The sequence below is a fragment of the Micromys minutus genome (genome assembly GCF_963924665.1).
Source record: "Micromys minutus genome assembly, chromosome: 5".
NCBI classification, from domain to species: domain Eukaryota; kingdom Metazoa; phylum Chordata; class Mammalia; order Rodentia; family Muridae; genus Micromys; species Micromys minutus.
This window is the reverse complement of record NC_137974.1, coordinates 30464199-30489564: the sequence shown is the minus strand read 5'-3', so window position 1 is coordinate 30489564 and position 25366 is coordinate 30464199. Positions and strand designations below refer to the sequence as shown.

Below are 25366 nucleotides of genomic sequence, written 5' to 3'. Positions count from 1 at the left end.
GCCTTTTTCCACATGAGGGCACTGAGGGAAAGGAAGGCACCAAGTAGATCAAATGTTAATACCCTGACCTTGAACTCCCTCATCAGTGGTTGGCTGTCATAGCAGCACCAATGGAAACACACGCTAACATCTTGTTTACACTGAAACCAAGAACCGGACCAAGGTAGAACCCACTGGACCTTCAGCTGTTCTTGTGCTGAATGACAGATACAGCCACACATTTGTCTAGGGTGGGGCCCCTTTCCCGTACTGAAGTTATAACATTTAAACCAGGTGTTTGGTACTTGATTAAAAAAAAAAGATGACAAAGAAAACAGTCTGAGGTAATTATTGAGGTCAATTGGTTACTTTGAGATGCTGGGATGCTGGGATGCTTTCAGAGCAAGAAGCTGCTCTGGCTGAAAATAAGGCCCTCCATTTCAACGACAGGTTGTGTGAGCAGGTCCAGGAGCAAGGGAAGTCGCCACCATTTTGTTTATGGCCAGGGTCTGACTGGGCGAGCAGGCCTACTGTGAGGCTTTATGTCTGTTTACCTAACAGTTAGGCTGTACTTCACCATCTTCAGTAGCATATGGAGACTTCCTTTAGTGTCTGTTTTTGGTTTTGTTTTTTGGTTTTTTTTTTTTTTTTTTTTTTTTTTGTTTTGTTTTGTTTTTTGTTTTTCTGTTTGTCTTGGGCTTCCCTGGTGACTTCTTAAATAAGGTCAAAGCAACAACCAAACTGGTTCCCAAAGTGTAAGATATATACTTTATTGCAAACAGGAGGGGAAAAAACAGTTCTAATAGTTTTTCCGAGTCAATATTCTTATTTAAGTCTGTAATTACCCTTGGAAAACTAAAACAGAATCACCAGGAGCTCACAGCCATACTGGACTATATAGCAAAGGTCCTGTGTTTTTTAAAAATAATAATAATAATTAACTAACTAGTCTTAATGTTTAAAAACTGACTAATTAGTTAATCAGTTAATTCATAATTTGGTTTCTTGTTTCAATATTTTTTATGACAAAATTATAACAACACTGTTGACATTTACTTTATAAGAATATTTTTGTTATACGAATGGGGATTCATCCTGTGATGGCTTCAATAAAAAATAGGTTCATATATTTTGTGCTTGGCCTACAGTTGGTGGAACTGTTAGAAGAGGTGTGTTACTGGGGATGGGTGTTGAGGTTTAAAATATCTATCCTAGTACCCAGTGTCTCTTTCTACTTCCTGCTTGTGGATCAAGATGTAAGATCTCATCTACTGTTTCATTGCCATGTCTGCCTGCCTGTTGCCTGCCTGTCTGCTGCCTGTCTGCTGCCTGTCTGCTGCCTTTCTGCCTGTTGCCTGCCTGCCTGCCTCCTGCTTGCCTGCTGTGCTTTCCATCAGGATGGTCACAGACTCTGCAACTATAAGCCTGAAATTAAATGCTTCCTTTTATAAATTACATTGGTATAGTATATCACCACAGAATAGAAAAATAATTAAGGTACTTCCTTAATGTAGTAAATCATAATAAAATTAAGCTATACATTGGAGACTTTCCTCACCAAAGGCTGATAGTTAAGTTTTCATATATGAATGGTTTATGGTTCAAGAATATGAAAGGAAACATTCACTTTTTGTTGAGTTAAATCCTGTAATGCTAGGCTTTGGATTGTGATTAAATGGCTAAATACTAAGAACTGCTGGAGCCTCCTGTTCCTCAGTGAAGAGTAGGTAGTCTGAAGTCACAGGAAAGACCAAGAAAGGACACACATTACAATTTCAGGCTGTTCTCTCACTGCACTAAAAAATCTGGAATTATTTTGGTACTTTATTTCAAAACAAGTATGGCCGTAAAAACAGAAGCATCTTCCTTTGACTGCCAAAAATATTAGAAAAGGAACAGCTTCTAAACATATTCCTGGTGAAATAACTGTAGCCCAGGAGCAAGTCAAAGGAGCAGTTTTCCCTGGCCACCTCACCCTCCTGTGTGTGTGGACAACACGTCAGAGCGCACAAAGCAGCACACACACCTGTCACAGCCATGACACGGGCAGCTGAACCTTCTGATCCAAATTACTGGGTTATTCCAGTCCTGCCAGACCAGCAATCGCTTCTTTACTGATCAAATTACTTCTTCCTAGTGTGGTTTTCCAGAACCAGGTGACCCAAGACAGAACAACAGACCTGTCCTAAAGCAAAGCAAAGCAAAGCAGAGAGTGGAAAGAATGCCACCCGTGCCCTTTGAGCCAGGTCTCTGGGGAAGCCGTGGGGGGGTGGGGGAGCCGTGGGAGGGGTGGGAGCCATGGGGGGTGGGGGTTCCCATTCATTTTGTGCTCTGGATCCTGCGCTCACTACTCTCCTCCCTCTGCCAAGTGAGGATTTTATAAGAAGCATAAGAACAAAAGAGGCAGAGCTGGACCATGAATCACCCTCCTGTGAACCTCAGCTGGACCATTAGAACCCCTTGAGCAGACCAAGAGCCACGATTAAAATCTCCACTCTTTTGGCTACTGCTGAAAGCACCGATGTCATGTTCCGTCCTGTTTATAGGCCCTGATTTACCACTGCTGGACAATGACTGCATTCACTACTTTATTTCCACGCGTAATGCTGCCATGAACATCTTTATAGAGTACTTTTTCCCCTTCTTTTGAATTTTTTCCATGTGATAAATTCCCATAAATTAATTATAAAAACTCTTCCAAATGATGATTATGACAATTGTATTAAAAAAAATAAGATTTAGGATAAAACACTGTTAAAAAAGATGCAAGTTTGCCTGAAAACTAACAATAACTGTGCATGTGGTCAAGAAGTGGAGAAACACCCCAGAATGAAAATTGTACCAACATAATGGGGTTATGGCTGGTTTCTTTTCTCTTTTCATGTTCATAAAATACTGTTAAATCTTGATGAAATTTTAAAGAAGACCGCTGACATTCTCTAAGCTTAGGCGTATGTCAGTTTCTCATTGAAGATTATTATTCATATTCTTTAAAAAACCTATTAGAAAGAATGTCTCTCCTTCAGAGCCTTGCAGCTTTAATTACCTAGACTAGACTTCCATTGTGCGACGGAGGCTTCGGTAATTGAGAAGTATTCACAGGACAATGAGAGAAAGAAGAATCCCTACTGCACTGTCCTCCCCCCCACATGCGCACACTTGGGGACTGTAGTCATGGCTGGCTAGTCACTAAGTCCACCAACAGTGATCTCATATTTCCAGTCCTCATTCAGGGTCTAATCTAATTTATGTCTTATATGCAAATTCCAGAGGAACAGCAAACAGTGAAAAGGAAATACCATGGAGGTTTAAGTGGGTTTGCCTTTATTTGTAAAATTATTTAAAACAAAAAAAAGTCTCAGAGCCATTAGTGTATTCTGGTTGCGTTATTAATTTAAATTAAGCATAATAGGCCACAATTCTTTCTTCTTGTTTCCAAGGGTCTTGCTACTCTTTCTCGTTTAATAATCTTTTTTCTTTGAAAATTTTATACATACATGTGTGTTTTGATCAGACCATGGCCCACTGCCTTCCTTCCAATCCCTTCCCAGTTCCTTCATCTTTTTCCTACTTTGATGTGCTCTTTAAACACCCACTGAGTCTACCTAGTGATGCCTGTGTGTGCATGAGGGTAGGACCATCTACTCACTTCAATGATTACAAAGCCTCAACAAGTCAGTAAGAAGTCTCTGGTTTACATTTTTAAAACCCCTACATAGGCTGCAGCATATTTTCTTAAGCCATGATCACAATCCTGTATGAGGTTCAGTAACTGAACATAAAGGACACACACAGACACACACTGGTAAAATATTTTTGAACATACAATGCCCCCAAACCAATCCAAAAGCAAACATGTAATGTCAAGAGCATGTCTTTCAGCCTGTGCTGGTGTCGTAGGACTTCGCTGCAGCCTTGGCTCAAACACACGAGGGAAGAGAAGTTACAAGGGAAATGGCGTTTGAGGTCCTATTGACCTGTGTTTGCTAATCTGGACGGGAGTCCTGCAAATAGGTCACTCATTAAAAGTTTATGTGCTGAGCTGAGAAAGGCTGAGCCTGAGAATAGCAATGAGGGGTTTCCAGGCTGTCCTGAGTGGGTATAAGCAAGGGGCAGAACCAAGACCTCTTCCATAGACCCATCTAACAACTCCCCATCCAACTACACAATGGGTATTGGGTCATCACCCTTAAATAAATAAAGCAAATCTTGTGGTTGTTATTTTTACCTCCTTCTTATTATGAAGAAGAGAAGAAAACTTGGTTACGTAATCAAACAAAGAAATCCCTTCTTCACTCGGGTTTGTGAATATGTACATGTTAAAGACTGCCAGGCCTAGGTAAAGAGAGATATAAAATATAGTATACAGTCATCAGGTCAACCTTCCTTTATGTAATGATATTATCTTTTAGTTTTTAATTTTCAAAATCAACTAAAACACGTGTAGACCATCAGTGGCCCTATGCACTCGGGATGAAGATGGTGAAGGTTCTTGTGAAGACTTTTCAGTTTCTGTGAATGTAGACATCCAATTACTGACAAGAAAAATTTGCTTTAGCTTTTGTTACAGTGGGCTCCTTCACTATTGGAATCTTACTAACTAGTTCTTTCTAGTATTTCCAGAAAAGAAATCCAAATACACAAGTCCTGTTTTTATCTGGCTGCTTTAAGCTCATGAGTCAGGGTTACTTGATGCTCTGAGGGTCTCAATTCCCTCCTTGTAAACCCTTATCCTTTATGATTAGCACAACACCAAGTCTGGGGCACAAACCCTCTCAGGGCTTTCTATAAATCTCTTTAGCATTGTGCTCCAGGCAATGTAGTTTATGACTGCCTCGGATTTCTCTTCATCTTCAACAATATGGCTGATTTTTTTAGAAAGATTATATAGTTTGTGGGGAATTCAAAGACCAAGAGGAAACATAACTAGACCAGAGTTGCTTGTGAGCCCCTAAAGAGAAGCCACAGATGAAAACTATCATCACACCTTAGGAAGCAAGACCACCGGTGCAAAGCTGTCCACTGGTCAGGGATAGAAGAACAGGAAAAGAGACAGATGCAAACTGCCTCCTTACTCATGAGTCTGGAAGTCAACCACCACCAGCAACATAGTACAGTCACAAACAGCCACAGATTGTAAACAATACTGTGAAACCTAAGTTCAAGTGACTGGAAATTACACAACCAACATGTTGATTGTACTGGTTCACCTGGCTAAAGACCCGGAGGAGACCCTGGTAATCTTGGGAGCATAACAAACTCTTCTAAGTGTTCAAAAAACAAAAAACAAAAAACAAAAAACAAAACAAAACAAAACAAAACAAACAAAAAAAAAAAAACCCAAACAAGCAAACAAAACAAGATCCTCATAAAAGAGACGTCGCATACCGATCCTCCGTTTGTGCCACCTATGTGGAAGGTGGGACATAAGACAGATGGTGAACAGCAGCTCTTGTGAGGGGTCATTGAGTCTCTGAACTCTGCTAACATCAGATGGTTGCTTCCATCTCTCTCACTGCCCTTTCTTCCTATTCTTGGCTGTTTCCAACACCTCTTTGCTAAGATGTATCCAATTTAACTGAAAACATAGTTACAGCCTATGTTTAAAAAATATGGAAGAAAGTTGCAAGTGAAATAACTTAGCCCCATCATGGATATTTTAAGTCCTTGGGTTCACATATACTTTTGTGTCTAGGAACTCATTTTTGATTTGTTTTTAATGGTTCTGCTTGCTGCCGGAAGAGCATGAGGAACACCTCCCCCATTTTCCTTTGGGCAGGGGTGGTTGTAATTGGTGGGATTTCTAATCTTCCTCCACCTTTGGTTAGTTCCTTCCCAGGGGAGTCATTTATTTGATGGTGAATATGAAATGTAGACGTGAAACTGCTGTCTCGTCTGTTCTTCTTTTCTCAAGCAGCTAAACCCTCAGGAGTTCCTTGTTCTCCAGAGCATGTTCTGTCTCTGGAAGTTGGTTACATGCTAGGATTGCTTGGGTCAGGGACCAGGGTGCACCATTCTAGGGTTTATTTCTCTGGTCATTTCCTCTGGTCTTGTCTGACGAGTAATAGAGTTACTATTTTGATTTCCACATGGCACTGCTTTGAATTTACTTATTAATGGCTATCTCAGGTGGGAAAGAAAGGTGCCTAAGTTCTACCTTCACACCTCTCTGAACATAAATCCCCCTTGTGAGATGGGACTTTTCAGTGGGGACACACATTCTGTCAAACTCATATTAAGAAGAGCAGAGCAGCAGACGCTGTGGTGGTCACCATGGCTACACTTCAGAGAAGCATCGATGTCAGACCTCTGTGGTAAGACATCTGGTGAGTCTCTGGGTCATCAGTCCTGCCATGAAGCATGAGGACAAGGGTTTGGGGGCACATTTAAGTGGAGGCTGGACGTGGACTGAGAGTAATGGAAGGGAAAATCCTCCGTACCAATCGCAGGGCCTTTACTCTGACCAGTCCTTGGTGTAAAGTAACCAAACTTGGTTTTACTTCTGAAAATAAAAACCAAATCTTGTATTTGAGAGCTGGAGTACTATGAAAACAAGTGTCCGTTCCACCCAACAGGAGTCTGAAAATGCCACCTATTTATTCGGGAGTGTTTTACTGGTAGTCGGGGTCGGTCGTCCCTTTCAGAAGCAGTTAGGCACTTAGTCATCTGTAGACTTACAGTTTGAGATGAAGGAGAGCCAAGCAGGCAAAGCCACAGTTTACACACTGCTAATGTAATAAACCAGCTGACACAAACCTGGTAGCAGGAATATGAATGGTCAGGGAGTCTGAGCAACTCTCCGGTGATGGCTCAGGAAAGAGCACCATTGTAGTAGCATCTTTAACATCCTTACCAAGAGTTCCCATGTCACTGTTTGTCATTTCCTTGGCTGTGGGGATTTTATCTTCAAGCATATTGGCAGAATCCTAAGCGTTAGTACATAGTCCACAGCACCCAAACTTGGACGACAGATGTCACTAAACTTGAGTTCAGGATGGAAGGACTTAGGGAGAAGGAAGCAGGGCAGAATGCTTGAGCTAAGGCTTGTTGTCCTGGTTTCCTCTCTGTTGCAGGCTAGAAGAAAAAGGGATTCATCTTACGTGGTAGATTCACAAGAATGTCCTGGCAGGCTGATATTTGAATACCTGGCCCACAGTTAATGGTACTGTTTGGGGAGAATTATCATCTCTATCCTTGCTGGAGAAAGTGTCACTTAGGGTGGGATTAGAGGTCTCAAAACTCATGTCATCTGCAGTTTGGTCTTTGTGCTTCCTACCTGAAGCACAAAATGCAGGGTCCCAGGTGATGCTCCAGCCACTGTGCCTGCTTCCAGATGCCCCTGCTTCACCATCATGTTATTTAACATTTATCCCAAATGGACTCTCTCTTCTGTGCAGTGCCTTGGTCATGGTATTTTACCACACAAACAGAAAACTAACCAATGCAGCTCTTATTTCTAAGCCATAGTTCATCACTGAGGGAAATCAGGGAAAGAACCTGAGCAGGAACTCGAAGTAGAAAGGAGGGAGGAAGATTATTTGCAGCCTCATTTTCTGGCTTTGGTTTAGATAGCTTTCCTATTCAGGCCAGAAGGACCATGTGTTGAGGGATGGTGCCACCCAATGGGCTAGACAATTAATAATCAAGAGAGTTTCCCCGCAGACAAGCCCAGAGGCCCATCTGACCTAGGCACGTCCTCAATTGAGGTTTCCTTTCCTCTAGGATGCCTCTAGGCTGTGTCAATCTGACAGTTAAATCTGAGTACTGCAGATGCCCAGATAACTGAATGCACCCAGAAAACATGCACATCTGAACCTCTGTACTCACATGAGCCAACTCCCATAGCAAATCTCTAGGTAAGCAAGGGTGTGCATACATACATAGATGTCCTGATTCTGCTTCTCCTAAGAAATTTATTACAGAATGGATCTAAACATTTTAAAATGTAGACAAAGAATGAGTGATATAGCTTGGAACCAATTTTTGATCTTAAAGCAAAATTAACTCATTTGAACCTAGAGTCACTTGGTCTTTGTTCGTCTGTCGTGAGCCCCTTCTTTCTATCAAGCTGGTCCCAGAAAACTTCTTACCGCATAGAATTTTAACATCAGAAAGTAGAATACTCAAATGCTGCAAACACAAGGTCTGGGAACAGTGCTGAGCTCAAAGACTTCAAAACTACATGTCTGCCTCTTTCTAGAGACAATAGATGAAAAGGACGCCCTGCGTTTCCTGCAGAAATAAATGATGCAGAAAGAAGCAGTGAGAACTGCTTGAGAACTTTTGGAATGCAAAGGAAAAGGAAGACATTGTAATCGCGGTCCTCTGACGTGGCTCTGAAACCGGAAGTTATGCCAGACAGCACGGATCACAGATCTGATCCTCCTAATAAGACGTTAATGGAGAAAAAGTCTGTAAAAGTCTGTAATTGTTCCCAGTGTAAATTCTGGGTGAAGAGGTGTCATTCGGGGATGAATGATTGAGTTGCTTGCAATTACTCTTTCTTGCATTAGTGTGTTTGGGATAGAGGGATGCCTGCCTTGGTGATGACATCTGAAGTCAGTGAAGAAGTCACCTCCAAGAATACAAGGACCATCTTGATTTACTTTAATCGGCATTTACCTATATGCATGATGTTTTGCCTGCATATATGGATATGCACCCTGTGCAGGTCTTTTCAGAAGCCATTTGAACCCCTGGATGGAGTTACAGATGGTTGAGAGACATTGTGTAGGCCCTGATAATTGAAATTCCATCCTCTGCAAGAGCAGTGAGTGCTCTAAACTACTGGGCCAAGTCTGTGGCCTCTTAATTTGATCTTTAAAGACACTGTCTACCAGAAATGTCAGACAGGCTACAGCCATAGAACCCAATCAGCATGGTTGCCCAAGTAAGACCTGAAGGATAACAACGCTAACGGACATGCTGACACGGAATCTAGACAAGAAATGTGGGCAACTGGGCAATGCTGAAAGTGGGGACATGGTCTCCCCAGGGAAGAACCCTACAACTGGTTTGCCAATACCAAATGGTCAGCACTGAGATCACATACATGCAGGTAACATACACATTCAGCAGGTTGTCTTTATGTATTTAGACATATTTATGTCTTTATGTGTATATATATTATGTATTACATATAATAATAAGTTATATATATATAACTATATCTACACACACACACACATATATATACTTGTATAACAACTAAAGAAAAAGGTTATGGATTTGAGAGATCAAGAGGGGTGCATGGGGACACTGAAGTGAGGAAAAAAGAGGGGTATGATATAATTATATAAGTTCAAAGATAAATTATTAGCATGTTTTAAAAGAGAAGACACTGACTATGTTCAAGACACATAGAAGCCATGGTTATTCCAGAGATCTGACCCCAAGCAGCAAGCTGAGGCACGGATCTAAGGAATAGGACACACGGTGAGGCTCACATCAAGTGTGATGAGAATCGGAAAAGTGACTACTTTCTTCCAAAGAAGATCAACAGAAGCAAACACAAGGCAAGACAGAAAACTTCTGAGGGTGAGAGGGGTGCTGGGTGGGGAGAAGGGGGAGGAGCAACAAAAACAAGCTATGCATGAGCATGCCAGCATGAAGCCTATTACTCTGTAAGCAAATTTAAGAAATACACAGGGGCTGGAGAAATAGCTCAGCTGTTAAGAGGGCCTGCTGCTCTGGCAGAGGACTGGCGTTCAGACTCCAGCACCCTCAGTGGGCAGTGGCTCACAAACTCTGTAACTCCAGCTCCATGGAATCCAGCTCCCTCTTCTGTACTCTGTAGGCACCTTCACATACATGTCCATACACCCTCCCACATGTAAGTAAATGTAAAATCTAAAAATGATACCTTTCAAAAATAAAAAATAGGAAAAATATTTAATGACTAATAAGCCTCCTCTTAAAAGTTATAATTATAAATAAATTTCTATTTGCCCTTTAAGGCCTACTTTTAGTCCTGTCTCAAGCAAAAGGTATCTGCAAACTTTGAATTCAATTGCTCTAACCCATATATATAATACATATATGTAATATATAAATGTTACTTCTATCTTAATATAAACACATTTTCCTGTTTATAAATCTTCCTCTTTTAAACACAGTAGCTAAAGGTCAGGAAATATCTTTATATCCACAGGCCCGGGTTTTAGATTTGATTCTACCCATGTATTTGTTGAGTTTTCTGAGCATTGAGAAAAATGCTAAATTAATAATATGAAAGTTGATAATCAAAACACTATCTTAATTGATCTGGACAGAAATGGTATTTGGACTGAAAGTATCAAAATAGGATGAAAGAGAAGGACTTCCCCCAAAGACAAGGTATGGAAACGTTTTTTAATGTGTGGGTGTATGTATAAGTGTGTGTGTGTGTGTGTGTGTGTGTGTGTAGATGTGTATAAACACATTGCATGATTTTTAAAGGTAAAACAATGATACAGTATAAGATAGATTTATACACAAGTAAAAACATTATTCATTCTTATACCATAAGCAGGCACAGGACCTGATAATTTACAGGACCTGAATTGCCATCCTGGTGGAGACTAAAGGACTTACCCTCTCATTTCAATGTTTCCTTTTTGAAGTAAAGACATTCTTGAGAATAAATCCAAAGTTAACCTTCAGTTATAAAAGCTGCAAGGAAATTTAGCTTGGAATCACAAACAACCTGTTGATGCCCTATTCACTCCCATAACTAGGAAGGTCCTCAGGGCACTGTCTCATTTGTACATAAAAGAGTTACATTCGAATCCACAGGAAATCCACTGGGTGGCCAGAGAGCCCTCTTTTAAGAAGGATCTGTAAGCTTCCTAACAGCTGAAGCTGGAATGCTTTGTTGCCTCCACGTGCAACTGTAGCAAAACAAAACAAAACAAAACGTTGCATAAGCATATAACAAAGAAGAATAAACACTGGTTTAATATGACTTCAGGCACCTTGATTTTCAAAGGGACATAAAGATATGATGGTGTCACACTGTAGCTTATTTCAACTGCTGAAGCCATCTGTTAAGCTAACAGACAGCTCAGGAAGGATGGACATTAGATGAACTGATGCTTATCTTGGGTCTCATGAAATCCTCAGGTACCTACCTGACTGTGCTTCCCAATTAACAGGCAAGAAAACAGAGGCTTTGGTTAAGCAATGTGTCTGAACTTGTTTGGAAGTACCAAATCCTTCCTTTAATCTACAAGGATGGAAAAAGGAAGTTGCCAGTTGAAAGAAGTCCTATTTGTTCAGAGAAATCATTGGTGTGAGGGAAATAAACACTCACGGTCTTCTTTATCACGATGGAGAAAGAAAATGACATTCTGTCCCAATACTGCCACACTCTGGTCATCTGGCCTTGCAGTCATGTTAAGGTATCAAAACCAGAAAAGTGCTCAACACGTAAGTCATAAAGCAAGGCCTTAAAAAATGCCTAATTTCTATAACCCTATTTTATATGCCTTGAAATTTTACACACGTTAATGCTTTCAATTTTCCATCTTATGTGTGCAAAGATTGAAGACTGGAAACAACACATATGTCCACAACTTCAACTGAGGAAATTCGCTGTCAGTGGGGCAGACTTACTGTGCTGAAGCTTCTAGATACTGGATGTTAAATTTGCACAAACCTCCAATTGATTATGTATGACACATCGCATTGATAGTAACCTCTGCCCTGGAAACAGGTCCTGTAAAAATCATTCAAAAAAGATTTCATCCCTGAAGTTTGTAAAGAATAGGGAAATGTCTTTTCTAAGACCCTAACTTTCATAGTTTTTTTTTTTTTTTTTTTTCAATTTATAGTTTGTGGTGATGGAGAGATAGCTCAGCCATTGCTGCTCTTCCAGAGAACAAGTGTTCAAAAGACAGCTCACAACCACCCATCAACCACAGGGCCTGAGGATCCAGCACCTCTGGCCTCTGTAGGCATCTGTGTTTATGCAGACTACACAGGACTCAAGATAAAAAAAAAATTATTTTTTTTAATGTTCATAGCTTTCAGTGAACTGATATATATATTTTTTCAAAGTCTTCATCAAACCCCTCCATTCAGGTCTCAGGAGACAAAAAGAATGTTAAGGGCCAGTACTGATGGACGACACCAAGGAAACAAGGCCTTCTAGAGACAGCAGGACTGACACATATGCAAACTCAAGAGAGACCATGACAGCAAGCTCAGGGTCTGTACAGAGCCAAGCCACATGGGGTCCCGGTGCTGAGACGGGAAGTGAACACAGCCCTCACCCATACCTCAGAAATCCAGTGAGTCAAGGGTATACAAACTGCACTTCAGGACAGCCCCATGCCCAGCATGTGACGGCCATCACAAAATTAACTCAGCGGGTATTTTTGTAGACTTTTTATCTTAGATTGCTTTGACTGAGCATTTATTTTTCATTTTAAAGGTCTTTTGCTTATATAATATGGTTTTGGACTTTGTTTTATGGTGTGTGTGTGGAAAAAAAAGAACTTAACCTCCTCTTTTGGTTCCTGCCCTTCCCCCAGTTCTCAGGTATCAAGTTACAGTATCCGGGACTTTGGAGAGTAAGAGGAAGCCCTATTAAGACTGAACAACTGTAGAACAGCTGTTCTAAGGAGATTCCAGACATAGGTCAGGAGAGCATCTATCAGTCCCTGACACCATGCTTGGTTCTTTTTAAACAGCAAATACCATATTGAGGAAAAGTATTAAGAAAGTCTGACCCTTTCTCCAGACATCTTGAACACTACTTTCCAATTATGAAAAATTTAACTGAAAAATGTGGTATAGCTGTGTGATTTCAGCTGTGTGGGCAGCCTAGGAGGTTGGCCATTCAAGGGCTGCTCAGAGCTGCAGGGTGAATTTTAGGACAAGCCTGGGATACTCTGTCTCAGAATAAAAAAAGGGCTGGCGGTGTAACCTAGTGGTAGAATGCTTAATGTTTGCCTCACTTTCACAAGGCCCCAGATAAAAAAAGAAATGACAGGGAGGGGGGACAAAGCAGAAAAAAATACTTGTGATCATCACTTTAACAACTAAAATTTATGAACTACTTCAAAGACATATCATAATTTAGATTTATCTGACAGGCTTAAAGAAATTGGTTAAAGATTAGTGATTTTATTTTTTATGAAGTAGACTTTCAGTTTAAAACTTAGTGTAACAGCACTCATATTTTAAGTTTCAATTTTTAGACTCCATCCTAATGCACTATATAAAAATGCACATTTTGCTATAAAATAGTCCATTGCATAACTACATCAAAATGGATTATCAGCCCATAACAAGCTTATTCAAACATAAAAATCCCTGAAGGTACTTTATATATACGTCTAAGCTCTTGTTTACATTCATTCGAATGGCTTAGACCCTGAATTCTGACTGCCTTTAAGGCATCATGTAAAGGTGGGTCCCCAAAACACAACATTTCACAGGAAATGACAGGACACATGTGGGGTTCCACATACCTGAAAAGGCAGGCTAAGTTCTTTAAATGACACTTCTATTGATCCCGCTTGAATGGGATTTATGGCTACCATTAAACTCTTACAATTATAGAGGATTACATAATGTACATTTGCACTTTACAGATTTAAGAGGAAAAATAAAATAGGAATTTTTAAAAAACAAAGATGAAATTTTAACAGGCTGGTGTTTGGTAGCTAAGCTTCCTCCTATTTTAAGTTATTTCACTCACTCCTCAACCTCAAGGAGCAGTTTATAAAAAGATCTCCCATAGGAAATGAAGAGAGCACTGGACCCAGCAGGAGTTCTGTTAAAGCTGTCTCCCCATCAGCACAGGTGTCTACCACAGGTAGGTGATTTACTTAAGGGGTGCGGCTCGGAGTACTCCAATCAACAGGACAGACTCTAGGAAGAAGAGGAGGAACGTGAACTAGGAAAAGCAACTCAGGAGGCTCAATTACCAAGCAAATCTATGTGTTTTGTTTATCAAAACAACTAGAAAAGCATAAAATACAAGAAACACAAGAGGTAATAAAATAATAAGTATTATTTTTCCTTCATATGGGAAAAATGGTCCTGAAGAGTTAGATGGATATCCTTTTCAGTCATGGTGTCGCAATCGATTTTATATGTTCTTTATGGCTGTGTCAAATGGTTTTTATATGTAAGCAGTAATGTAATTTCCATCATTTTACTATTGGCGTTCATAAGCTAAGACGAAGGTAAGAACCACAAAAGTCAGAAAATGATTTGGAGACAGCTAGCATTGTGACTCCTGAGGGAAGCTGGTTCCAGGGGAGCAGCAGGAGCACACACTCAGCACACACACACCACACACACCCGACAGCCACCTGTGGATCAGCGGGAGCACACACTCAACACAGACACAGCACACACACCCGACAGCCACCTGTGGATCAGCGGGAGCACACACTCAGCACAGACACAGCACACACACCCGACAGCCACCTGTGGATCAGCGGGAGCACACACTCAGCACAGACACAGCACACACACCCGACAGCCACCTGTGGATCAGCGGGAGCACACACTCAGCACAGACACAGCACACACACCCGACAGCCACCTGTGGATCAGCGGGAGCACACACTCAACACAGACACAGCACACACACCCGACAGCCACCTGTGGATCAGCGGGAGCACACACTCAACACAGACACAGCACACACACCCGACAGCCACCTGTGGATCAGCAGGAGCACACACTCAGCACAGACACACCACACCTGACACTCATTCCATAGAGACATTCTAACAGCACGGAACTAGGGATTCCAAGTATCTCAATTCAGGCCGGATGTTCTTACAAATTAATCTTGCAATCACTAAATGAGGCGCTATTAACAGAACAAGATTTTATTTGCTGAGCTTAACAAATTAAACATTTAAAGGAAAATGATTACAGTAATACTGAAAGATACTTTTATTGGCTTTTTAAAAGACAAATGCAAATGAGAATATATTTGGTAAATTAATTTTTAAAGTGTCTTAGATGTAAATAAATAGAAGATCTAAAGCAATCTTTTCTTGTAAGGACTGTAAAGTGAGTAATCTTAAAATCTAAGGTTCTCATTTGAAAACCCCTAAAACCGGTGTGGCCCTAACTTGTTCGTCTTTAAATGGCCTTAGTATACTCACATTTTCTTAAAGTTCATCCTAAACCACTCCATCTTTAACAAAGATTATTTCTATGTATTTAGTTTACTTAATTTAAAATTAATGAGAAGATATCTAGATACAATTTAAGAAAACAATGTAAAAAGCAACTTATGCATGGTTATTTACAGATTTCCTAAATAATATCATATTCAAAAATCTGACAAATTCTTTCTAATAATCACACTGCAAGTTTTAATAAACATCATATATAACAAAGAATATTTCATGTGTGGAATTACTAGATGACTCTAAAAGCCAGAAACTCAAGCATTTGACAAGATTAATATTGTAATTTTTATTATGCTAATGGTCAAGTCAGAAGCATTTACATGCTGGAAGACTGTTAATTACTCAGTTCTTCCAATTGTATCCAACACTGATTAACCGAGGATGGCTGCACTTTGCTGTTACAACTTTACAGATTCTTTCAAGTATATGCATATCCTTTAAACAGGCACATATGCAAATGTGCAAATTAAATGAAATACAGAGAATTAAGGAATGAACAGACATGGCTGTAGCATCAACCACCCTGTCATTGAATCCCGAAGCTTCACCCTTCAGGACACTGGCTTCTGTGCTCTCAGTCTTCTTTCTATCTTAGCAAAGTTGTGGGTTTACAGATGACGTGGACACTTCACATTGGTATAAGAGGAATGTTGGGTTGACGCCACCTAGAGACAACAAAAGGAAGTCCTCTTTAAAGTACCAAGTTATACTTGCAATACAAGAAAAACACATTTCACAACTCCATTTCGCTAACTATATAAAAGTCTTTGGATGAAGATAGTAATGTGCTTTTTACATTTTTCTAAAGGACAAAGACCTCTATAAAAGACCTTCATGTAGTCTATATTTACAGTATATATGACTCATAATCACACTTCTCAGGAAATAGTGTTCACTTACCAATTTTTTTTGCCTTTTATTTTATTGTTAATACTACCAAATCCTTGGTGCCACTGTTCACAAAAACATTCTAACAATTAAAAATAAATTTCATTATCTTTTGGGAGTAGGGAATATTAAGGAACACTTAAAATGAATACTTTCATATAATCCAGAAATATTTTTATTAGACATTGTTATTTACATGTGTGTTCTTTAGCAGAAATATGGTATTCTTTTTACTTTTAAATTTTTAATTAAAATATAATTACATCATTTTCCCCTTCTTTTTCCCGCTCTCACCTAAGTCCCTCTTGGAATCAAGGCCTCATTTTCTTTAGATGTTACCTTTGTGTGTGCATGTGTCTAAATATATAAATACAGCCTGTACAATCCGTTTAGTGTTACTTACACGTATACAGTTTCAAGGCTGACCACCTGGTACTGAATAACCAGTTAGGTGGCTCATCCCTGGAAAAACTATTTCTTCCAATCTCAGCATTCCCTGGTTGCCTATAGATCTTTGTCTATGGGTGAGACTCTTAAGTCACATACGCTATAAGTGTAAGCTGTCAAATCATAAAGCACACAGGTTACTTACAGGAAGGAGAGAAATTTCTCAAGAGCTACAGTAGATTGGTTTCAGGACCTCTAATATCAAATGCCTCGGATGCACAGCAGATAACATGGTGTGGGGTGTGTGTACACATGACAGGCATACATCTCCTGCTAGAGTGCATCACCTCTAACTTAAAAGCTACACAAATGATTGTTGCACGGAGCTGTTTTTGAATAGTGGAAGAGAAAAACGTACATAATCAGTATGGACATAATTCTTTGTCAAATATTTGAAAAGCCAGTGTAACACAGAACCCATAAATACAGTTGTGTGCATCCACTCTGCATTATTCATCAGAATATCCATCCTTCCTATATATAAGTATTTTCTTAGAACAATATGCCTTTTAAAGTCTTCAAATTTTGTGTACCCGTTACCTCAAATGTGCCTGTGGCAAATCATTAACAAGAAGTTGAAACCTACGGTTTAAGTTTCTCTGAGGACAGCAGTGAACACCTGCAATCCCAGCACTTAGGAGGGCCCCAGGTTAAAGCAAGCCAGGGCTACACAGCACTGGCCTGGGTCAAAAGACCAAGGGTAAGGCTAAAGTGCTTGCTTGTTCCACATGCAAAGTTCTGGGCTCAATCCCAACACCACACATAAACAAGTATAGCTTTTGTTCATAACTTTGTATTTTAAAATTTAAGTTCATGAAATTCCACTTAAAATGTTTTATCTAAATCTTCTAAAAAGAACCACAAATTATTGAATTTCAATAAGCTATTAACAGTACAGCCATAATAAATATACTCAGTAAAACTAATGAGTACACATTAAATATTTCATATGTATCTAGAAGATATGACTAGAATATGAATAAACGAACGTCATATTAACTTTTCTTACCTCTAGAGTAGGAAGAAGTATCTTGTTCTATGAGCGGCCGCCATACTTTCAGACATGTTTCTGACTTTTAGGTAATTAACAAATCCTCTGAAGAAAAGGAGCAGGCCTGAGAAGAGAGAAATGATGAAGCATTCTTACTGTAAGGGAGCATGATAGAAAGGCAAGTACAAAAACGGTCCCTTCTGCTCAAGGAGGTAAGGCTGCAGATCCGATTTATCCTACAGTACATCTTAAACTATAATGATAACCCCATCATGATAAACTACAATGTGACTTTGTTGACATTCTTTCAATTTCTTAATGCTAACTGTAACAAAATTACAACGCCCACCCCCTCTATCACATTTGCCTATGACTGTGACACGAAGGTTTTGTTTTTAAAGTAATCAGACAGAATGAGTGCACACAGATGTTAACGGTGCACATACAAAGCAAGACTGTCTGGCAATATAGTGCCTGCCATTTGTGAAAGCTATATTCAAAGATGGACACATTTTTAAGTTTTTATTTTTTAATAAAAGACTTGTGTCAAAAACTAAGACAAGGCAGGATGGTCTTTGGGAAGCAATCACTCTAGTGATCTCTTGGTAACTAGATGGCTGATGGAGCTCTCGAAGCAAAACACTATTTTTAAATAATACCCATTTACATCACATACATCTTTAATAATTTTAAAAGCAGAGCCTATGAAATACTTTAGAGTTTCAGATGAAAATTTCCAGGTAAGTTCAGAAACATTAACATTAGTAGTGCAAACCTTTGGAATATTTAAGTGTACGTTTTCTGGGAAGCACATATTAACTCCAGTAAATTCATAACCAGAAATAGTAGGGAGAAAACAAAAGCAGATGCACATTTATGTGTGTGACTCTTTCACTATAAATGAAGGGCTTGTGAATATGAACTAATCTTAACCCGCTATCAGAAAGTAATCCTAGCATCCAGAAGAGCTTGTAACAGTCTAGAGAGATGAACACACACTGCTTCTAACAGTCTAGGGAAGATGAACACACACTCGGTGACTAAGAGAAGGATCAGATGTCAGCTAAGTCTAGTCCCACTTGCTATCAAACCCAAGTCTCTCCATCTGTGATCCTGTCTCTCCGAAGTCCACCCCCATTCTCACCATTTGTTTTTCAAATACAAAAGCACTATTGAAAAGTCACAGACTTCGTGTGAGGCCTCTTTTGTCTGTGGTGGCTGGTTCTTAGACAATTCATCTCTAAAGCCCACTCAGTGGCCCTGGGCTAGTAGCCTACTGCTCTTCAGCATTGCTTTAAGGTCAAGTCTACATATTCCTGTCAGTAAATGCTAGGGCGTGGCTCTGTTGTGGAACCAGAATCATGGTTGGTACTCGGCCCCAGTTACCTTCCTCCAACCACACTCACCCTTATAAATGGGCATAAAAGCACACACACACACACACACACACACACACAAGTGTGTTTGAAGGCTTCATAGAATATCACAGGGTTTTTTTCCCTTCAACTTTTAGGTAAGAGAGTCCATAAAAAGCAAGGAATTCAAGAAGCTAGGATATAATTAACGTCATATAAACCCATCTTAATCCTTACATAATTATGACTCCCCAACCTAGTTAGAACACTAAGATAACTTTACTATAATATTACACTAAAAATTTGGTGACCTTAACTGGACACCAATAATATATTTTCCAAAGAATTCTCAAAGACCAACAGCATGACTAAAAACTACAGAGAAGACTGCCACCTACTGAAATCTCAAAGGATTACAATCAGTCGACAGTCAAGAGTATAATATGCTGCTGAAATAACTCATTACCACATACTACAGAAAACTCATACGTTCCGCCAACATAATAAAAGCATGCCTTACGAAAGAGGCAGCTGCACAGAGGAACTAGACATTGGGCATAATGCCTTCCCTGCACAGGCGGGCTAATGACTAATAGAAGGCACAGTTCAAAAGCACAAACAAGGCTTCTGTGATCCGAAAACAAGAAACAGCACTGCATGCTGAAACCCTCCTATGTGCTACATTACCATTAAAATTATGCACGTGTGTTTCCCACGATAATTAATAAAGATAACTATTCTAATTAGGTAGAAACTTCAAATTCTCTCATCTCACCACTTCTGCCCCTATGTTGACAAGGAGCTAAGTAGGTACAAAGCTTTACACTAGGGAACTTATTTCTGTAGCACTAGTCACACAACTTACTTGCACTTTATGATTTTAGAAGTACCAGTTAAACTGAGCAATAAACTATAATTATCTAAACTGAACTGCATTAAGGAGGACTGCCTGGTCTGGGTTCAGTCAGAGAAGATGCAACTAAGCCTCAAAAAAGTTTAGAGGTCTGAGGAGGGGTGGTGGACATCCTCATGGAGACAGGGGATGGGGAGAAGGTATGAGATGTGGAAGGAGTCGGAGTGTAGACCAAAGGGGAATAAAATCTGGAGTATTTTTTAAAAAAAGAGATTAAAATGAAGGAGTAAAAAAGTAAACTTACCAAGTACAAGAAATATCCACCAAAGCCAATATTGTCCATTGAAATAGCCAGTAAAATAGTCAGAAAACTATGAGGTAAACATAAATATATTAATCACCTTTGTGTAATTAAATTTGAACACTCAGATTATCCTAGGTTTCAAAATAAATTATTTCTTTAAATAATCTTTAATGCTTAAAAAATATAAAACAGCACAAAAGGAAAGCACAGGAATAATACTTAACGGTAAACATATATGGTTAAAAAATCTCATGTGATTACAAACTTCTGTAAAATACTTAATAAAAAAACTTTCAAATTGCTTGCAAAAACGTAAATGCCTAAATGTTATATAGGAATCAAACTTTTTTTTCATTGAAAAGCCAGTTTCTTATACACCCCCAAAGCCACAACTACAATCCCAAATAAGCTAGAGCAACCTGCTGCTTTGGATATTAACACAAAAGCCATATTAGTTTAATCCTATCAGATGGGGATGTTCTGGTGACCTTTAAAATGAAGAGTTTTTGACCTTCTGTTACACCCCCTGTTAATCACTGCCAAAAATACTAGGCACACGAAGACCCACCCCCAACTCAATAAACTTTCATTTTCAAACTAGATGTCTGGCACTCAGCTCCCAACAGTGAGCTGAGAATAGCTACATGAACCTTGAAGTAGCATTTCCACAGCTGTTACTGCTGGCCCTGTTCATTGCTCTTCTGTGTGAGGTGGGAATTCAGCAGGCAGCTGGAGGCAGGGCCTCCCAGCAGAGAACATGGGCACCTTTCTAGAACAGACACTGCACTCATGGAACTTAAGGGATAATCAATCCAGTGTCCTTAACACATTATGGATAATTCTTCCCAATTTACACAGCATCTTAAACTGCCTCAATATAATTATTTTTAAGTGTTTCAGATAACATATTCTAAAAGTTAAAAACAAAATTTGTTTTTATTTATTTTTCTTTCTACTCATTTCCAAATTGAAACTAATTTACCAAAAAATTGTGAAAAATGTAGAATGATGCTTAAATCTGAAATTAGTTAAAAGTATTTCCAACTATTTGTTGGTAATTTCCATAAGAGCTTAAGAATTTGCAGCTTTGGTAATAGTAAAAGTACTAATTATACATGGTGTTGCAACTTGGGAGTATATAAATGAAGATTATCAATAAAACCTCTGAAGTACTTCCTTTGGAATAATTTGTAATTAACAAAGAGCTATTATCTACAGTCTAAGCTCAGAGTTTTAGAAATGCACAAGGTTTTGAATGCCCCAGTCCTTTGCAATGTACTGGAAAGGCCGCTGTTACAGACTCCCACACATAAAAGACATACAATGAGGAAAAAATAACTGAAAATTTACTTTTTATTCAGGACAAGTTTCTTAAGTGTCTTAGTGTCTTAGAAGTTGTAGGAAAAAAGGAAAGACCCAAAACAATATTTTTTCAACACTCTGTGTTACTCAATAAACAGCAAGCAGAAACTCCAATGAGAAAATGAGGTTCTAACACCCTCAGGGTACAGGCTACACAGAATGAACTGACTTCCTTCTTGTGTATCAGGAATGACTCTAGTGAAGTATCAACTTAGGAAAATTTAAATATTATTTTTTTAACTGTCTGCCATGTTCTATGATTTTAGTAAAAAATTCCATCGAGAAACATAAATGTTGTTTATTATTTCTAAATACTATAGGTAACCGAACAAGGTACTATCCTTTTCATCCTCAGAAATAGTCCCCTTAAGCAGTTTTTAATCAACTTAAGAAGAAACGAAGAAAATGTTGAGAACATTTAAATATCTTAAAACGAGGACACAGACACCAAAATCTAGAAGCATCTTCCTATTTCCAAGTTTCTCCCTAACCTTTTCACACAGTGATGGCAAACACGGTTCTCTAAAGTGTCAGTCACAGAATCAGAAGTGTGATCTTTACTCAATGGAAAGTGTGTGCTTAAAGCAACAAAGTTATGGACAGACATATTACAGAGAAATTATCGAGATGCTTACCCTGACAATAAGGATCCATTTGATCAGTGAAAGGCCAAATCCACAGATAGCACCGTACCTTCCAGCTATGGTATTGGTGATACAGAAGGATAAGCAGAATCCAAGCCAGTTGAATATGAACGCCACTACAAGTAACAGAAATATGTTTTCAAGGTCATAATCTCTATACACATAAACAGAAGCATGGTAGCGGCAACACATCATGGCTAGAATGAAAGAGCGGTTTATTTTAACTCTACACATGGCTGCCCTTAGAGACCACCACAGCTTGCTATTTACAGATCTGTCAGTCACGATAACAAGCAAATAAACTTCCACACCATGGTCATCACAGAAGGACGTCAGGACAGGAATTCAAACAGTGCAGAAACTGATGCAGAGGCCGTGGAGGGGTACTGCACACTGGCTTGCTTCCACGTGGCTCTCGTCCTGCTTCCTTACAGAACCCAGGGCCAAGAGGGCTGGGCCCTCCCCTACTTATCACTAATTGAGAAAATGGCCTATAGGCTGGTCTCATGCAGGGATTTTCTTAACTGAGGTTCCTTCCTCTCAAATAACTTTAGCTTGTGTCAAGTAGCCATAAATCCAGCATACCTTACAGTTACAATTTTCATTTCAAAACAGTCTTTGGGTTTTCTTTGTTACTGTTGTTTAAGTTACAAGAACACTGAGTTTCCTTTCAGTTTTCCTGCAGTCTAAAATAAAAATGATCTGGGTAATAAACTGTAATCTTCATTCTGATACAAAGATTCTGACACTCTTTATACAAATGGCTAAATCTTGAAGGAAAAAGTTTTCTCAAAAACACAGGTTTTGAAGCACTAACATTCAAAGTCATTTTTAAGTGGGTCAGTTATCTACTAGATCAAATCTAGAGCTGAATTAACTGACAAGCAACTCCTGTTCTATTCTCCTACTTTTGTTTTTGTTTTTAAGAAGTACTTTATGATACTACTTGAATGAGATTACTTCTAATATTTTTACTAAACATTCAGACACACACACATTTTTTCTCTTTTATTTTCTGTATGTGAAATATATCACTAAATTTAACTGTCAATCTTTTTCAAACATTACATGAACTAGGAAGCAAAATGATAAATGCTGTAAGTAGAGAAGTCAATAATTGAGCCTATTAAAGATTCTTATTAAAAGTTATATATTTTGTTATTTTTGTTTGCACAAATATAACCTGAAATACTTAAATTATAAGCTCTATTAAAGCCAGTTTAAAGATGAAATATAATCCCAGTTGCAATCTGAAGAATAACCACTAGATGGTAGTAATTACAAACAAATCTATGTTTATCAGACCAAGCTCTTGGTTTACCAAAAAATGTTTTGTTTTTTGGGGGTTTTTTGTTGTTGTTGTTGTTGTTGTTTTTTACACTATTATATGAAGTATTTATAAAACAGAAATAACTTGTAGAAACATAATTTCACAGAATTTTATTAAAATCTAAAAATTTTGTATTAAATGAATATATATTTATATAAATCAATATATTGTCACTGACTCAAAATGACCTAGTATATCTAAGTTACCAAACATTTACAACCTTTATAAGTGAAGTATTTTTAAATCGGAAAGATACATATTAAATAAAAACTACGGGTAAAGGAAATGGTCTGTAAGTTCAGAATCAAATACTTAGACACGAGAGCGTATCATTGACGCTGACTCACCACTTATACTACCAATGGTTCATTCACAACCTTCCCCATGGATAGCTTTCCATTTGGGCATGTGTGTGATATACATCCGCGCATACATACATTTGCATGATTATGAGCGCACACATGGGGGATGTACACACGAATGTGTGAACTTGAGTGTAGGGTGAGTGTTGCTCTCCGCTCTGTCTGTTGAGGTGGGGTCTCTCACAGAACCCAAAGCTCCTCAGTCAGCTGGTCTAGCGTGCAGCTTGCTCCAAGGGTCCCTTACCACTGAGCCATCTGCAAGGCCCCAAGACTTCTTGAAAGATGTTAACAAAGAAAGGAACTAATGTTTAAGGTATTCTTTATGTAGACCAAACATGTGAGGAACTTGATATTAATATAAAAATGTACTAGTTGAGTAAAAATCAAAGATTAAAAACTAAGGTTCACTAGACTAATAGTATAAAACAAGCGATAAGCAGTTATCTATCTGTGACCAAGGATTCATTGGCTTTTCACTGGATCTACCTTATCCAATTAAAATTACAACAAAACCAACTTGAAATGTAAATACTGCAGTACTGGATGGCAGCATGACTAAGAGTCTGAAGAGAAAGGCAAACCGCCTGCCCTTCCTCCCCACTCAGTTCCTTGGTCGTGTAGATGAAAAAAGAGAAGCAAGAATCCTTCCAACCGGGAAAAGGGTAAAGCCAACCTCCGGACTAAAAAGCAGTTCGTCACACTAAGAGTGATTCTCTATTTCTCAAGTTGGGTGTATCATTTTATATGTCAACTATTTTTCATTTTATCTCTAAAATAAACCATACAAAGCCTAATAAGTTTTTACCGAACATTAGGTGTGACATTGATTTTAGCCACTTAAACAATTTGCTGCATGCCTTCATATTTATGAAGGAATTTGATTCGTACTGGTCCTGTGTTAGGAAATAAATGCTAGGGCACAGTCTTCCCTCACAGTTTTAATCTGCTATGTAAGCCAAATAATTACAGTGTTGTATGATGTTAAAAATATTCAGGATGTTAGTCTTCTAACTGTCCCCTGCCTCTGGGACACTGCTTCGGGCTTACAGAACTTTCCCTTCTACTCTTCTGGCTTGAGGCCACTGAAAAAGTCTTCTGAGTGCACAGCAGAAATGCAGAGCTCTGTGCGCACACCTCTCCAACCACAGTTCTTTTCAATTCTCCTTCTGCCTTTTCCCCTGTAATCAACCGTAATGGCTACAACAAAATGACCTAACAAAATGCTTAAGCAATTTACACTTTAAATGTGGTAGACTCCTGCTAGCAGCATGTTTTCCTTCTGTTATTTTAAATATTTATACACCAACGTTTCTTAAAAGTGATGGGACAAGGTCACTTACTGAAAAACGCCAGCATGAAGATGCCGTCGTTGCCCACTCTGAGCTGGTCCACGTCACTGAAGTCATCCCGTGCTGTGCACTCTTCCTCTGGGTTCTGAAAAATGCCAGAACACTTCCTCACCTTCGAGTTAGAGTTAGAACATCAGTAACGACTGATGCTTTCAAGTGGTCCTACAGGTAGGACATTAGCAAGCATTACTTCATTGTAGGTGCTGCTGAGAATGTCTTTAAAGGCAAGCAGACTGGAGACGGCTCACCCAGTACAAGTGCAAACCCACATTAAAGAGCATGGCATTGTACTATGTGTGGTGACATAGCCACCAGCACTGGTGGGACACAGACTGGCAGCTTCCTGAAGCTCACGGACC

At 39.1% G+C, this 25366-nt stretch overlaps 1 protein-coding gene across 1 annotated transcript in view; it reads right to left on the bottom strand.

Annotated features, from left to right (window-relative positions):
* Window positions 1–14823: 14823 nt before the first annotated feature.
* NDFIP2 (Nedd4 family interacting protein 2) overlaps window positions 14824–25366 on the bottom strand; it is a gene marked incomplete at its 5' end in the record, with an annotated part of 42520 nt that continues 31977 nt past the window's right edge. The window contains 5 exons of the mRNA XM_080917535.1: window positions 14824–15787; window positions 17467–17572; window positions 19961–20027; window positions 21958–22082; window positions 24999–25092. Coding sequence (XP_080773661.1) covers window positions 17469–17572; window positions 19961–20027; window positions 21958–22082; window positions 24999–25092 — 390 coding nt within the window. The 3' untranslated portion in view covers window positions 14824–15787; window positions 17467–17468. The remainder of the gene's footprint in view (window positions 15788–17466; window positions 17573–19960; window positions 20028–21957; window positions 22083–24998; window positions 25093–25366) is intronic.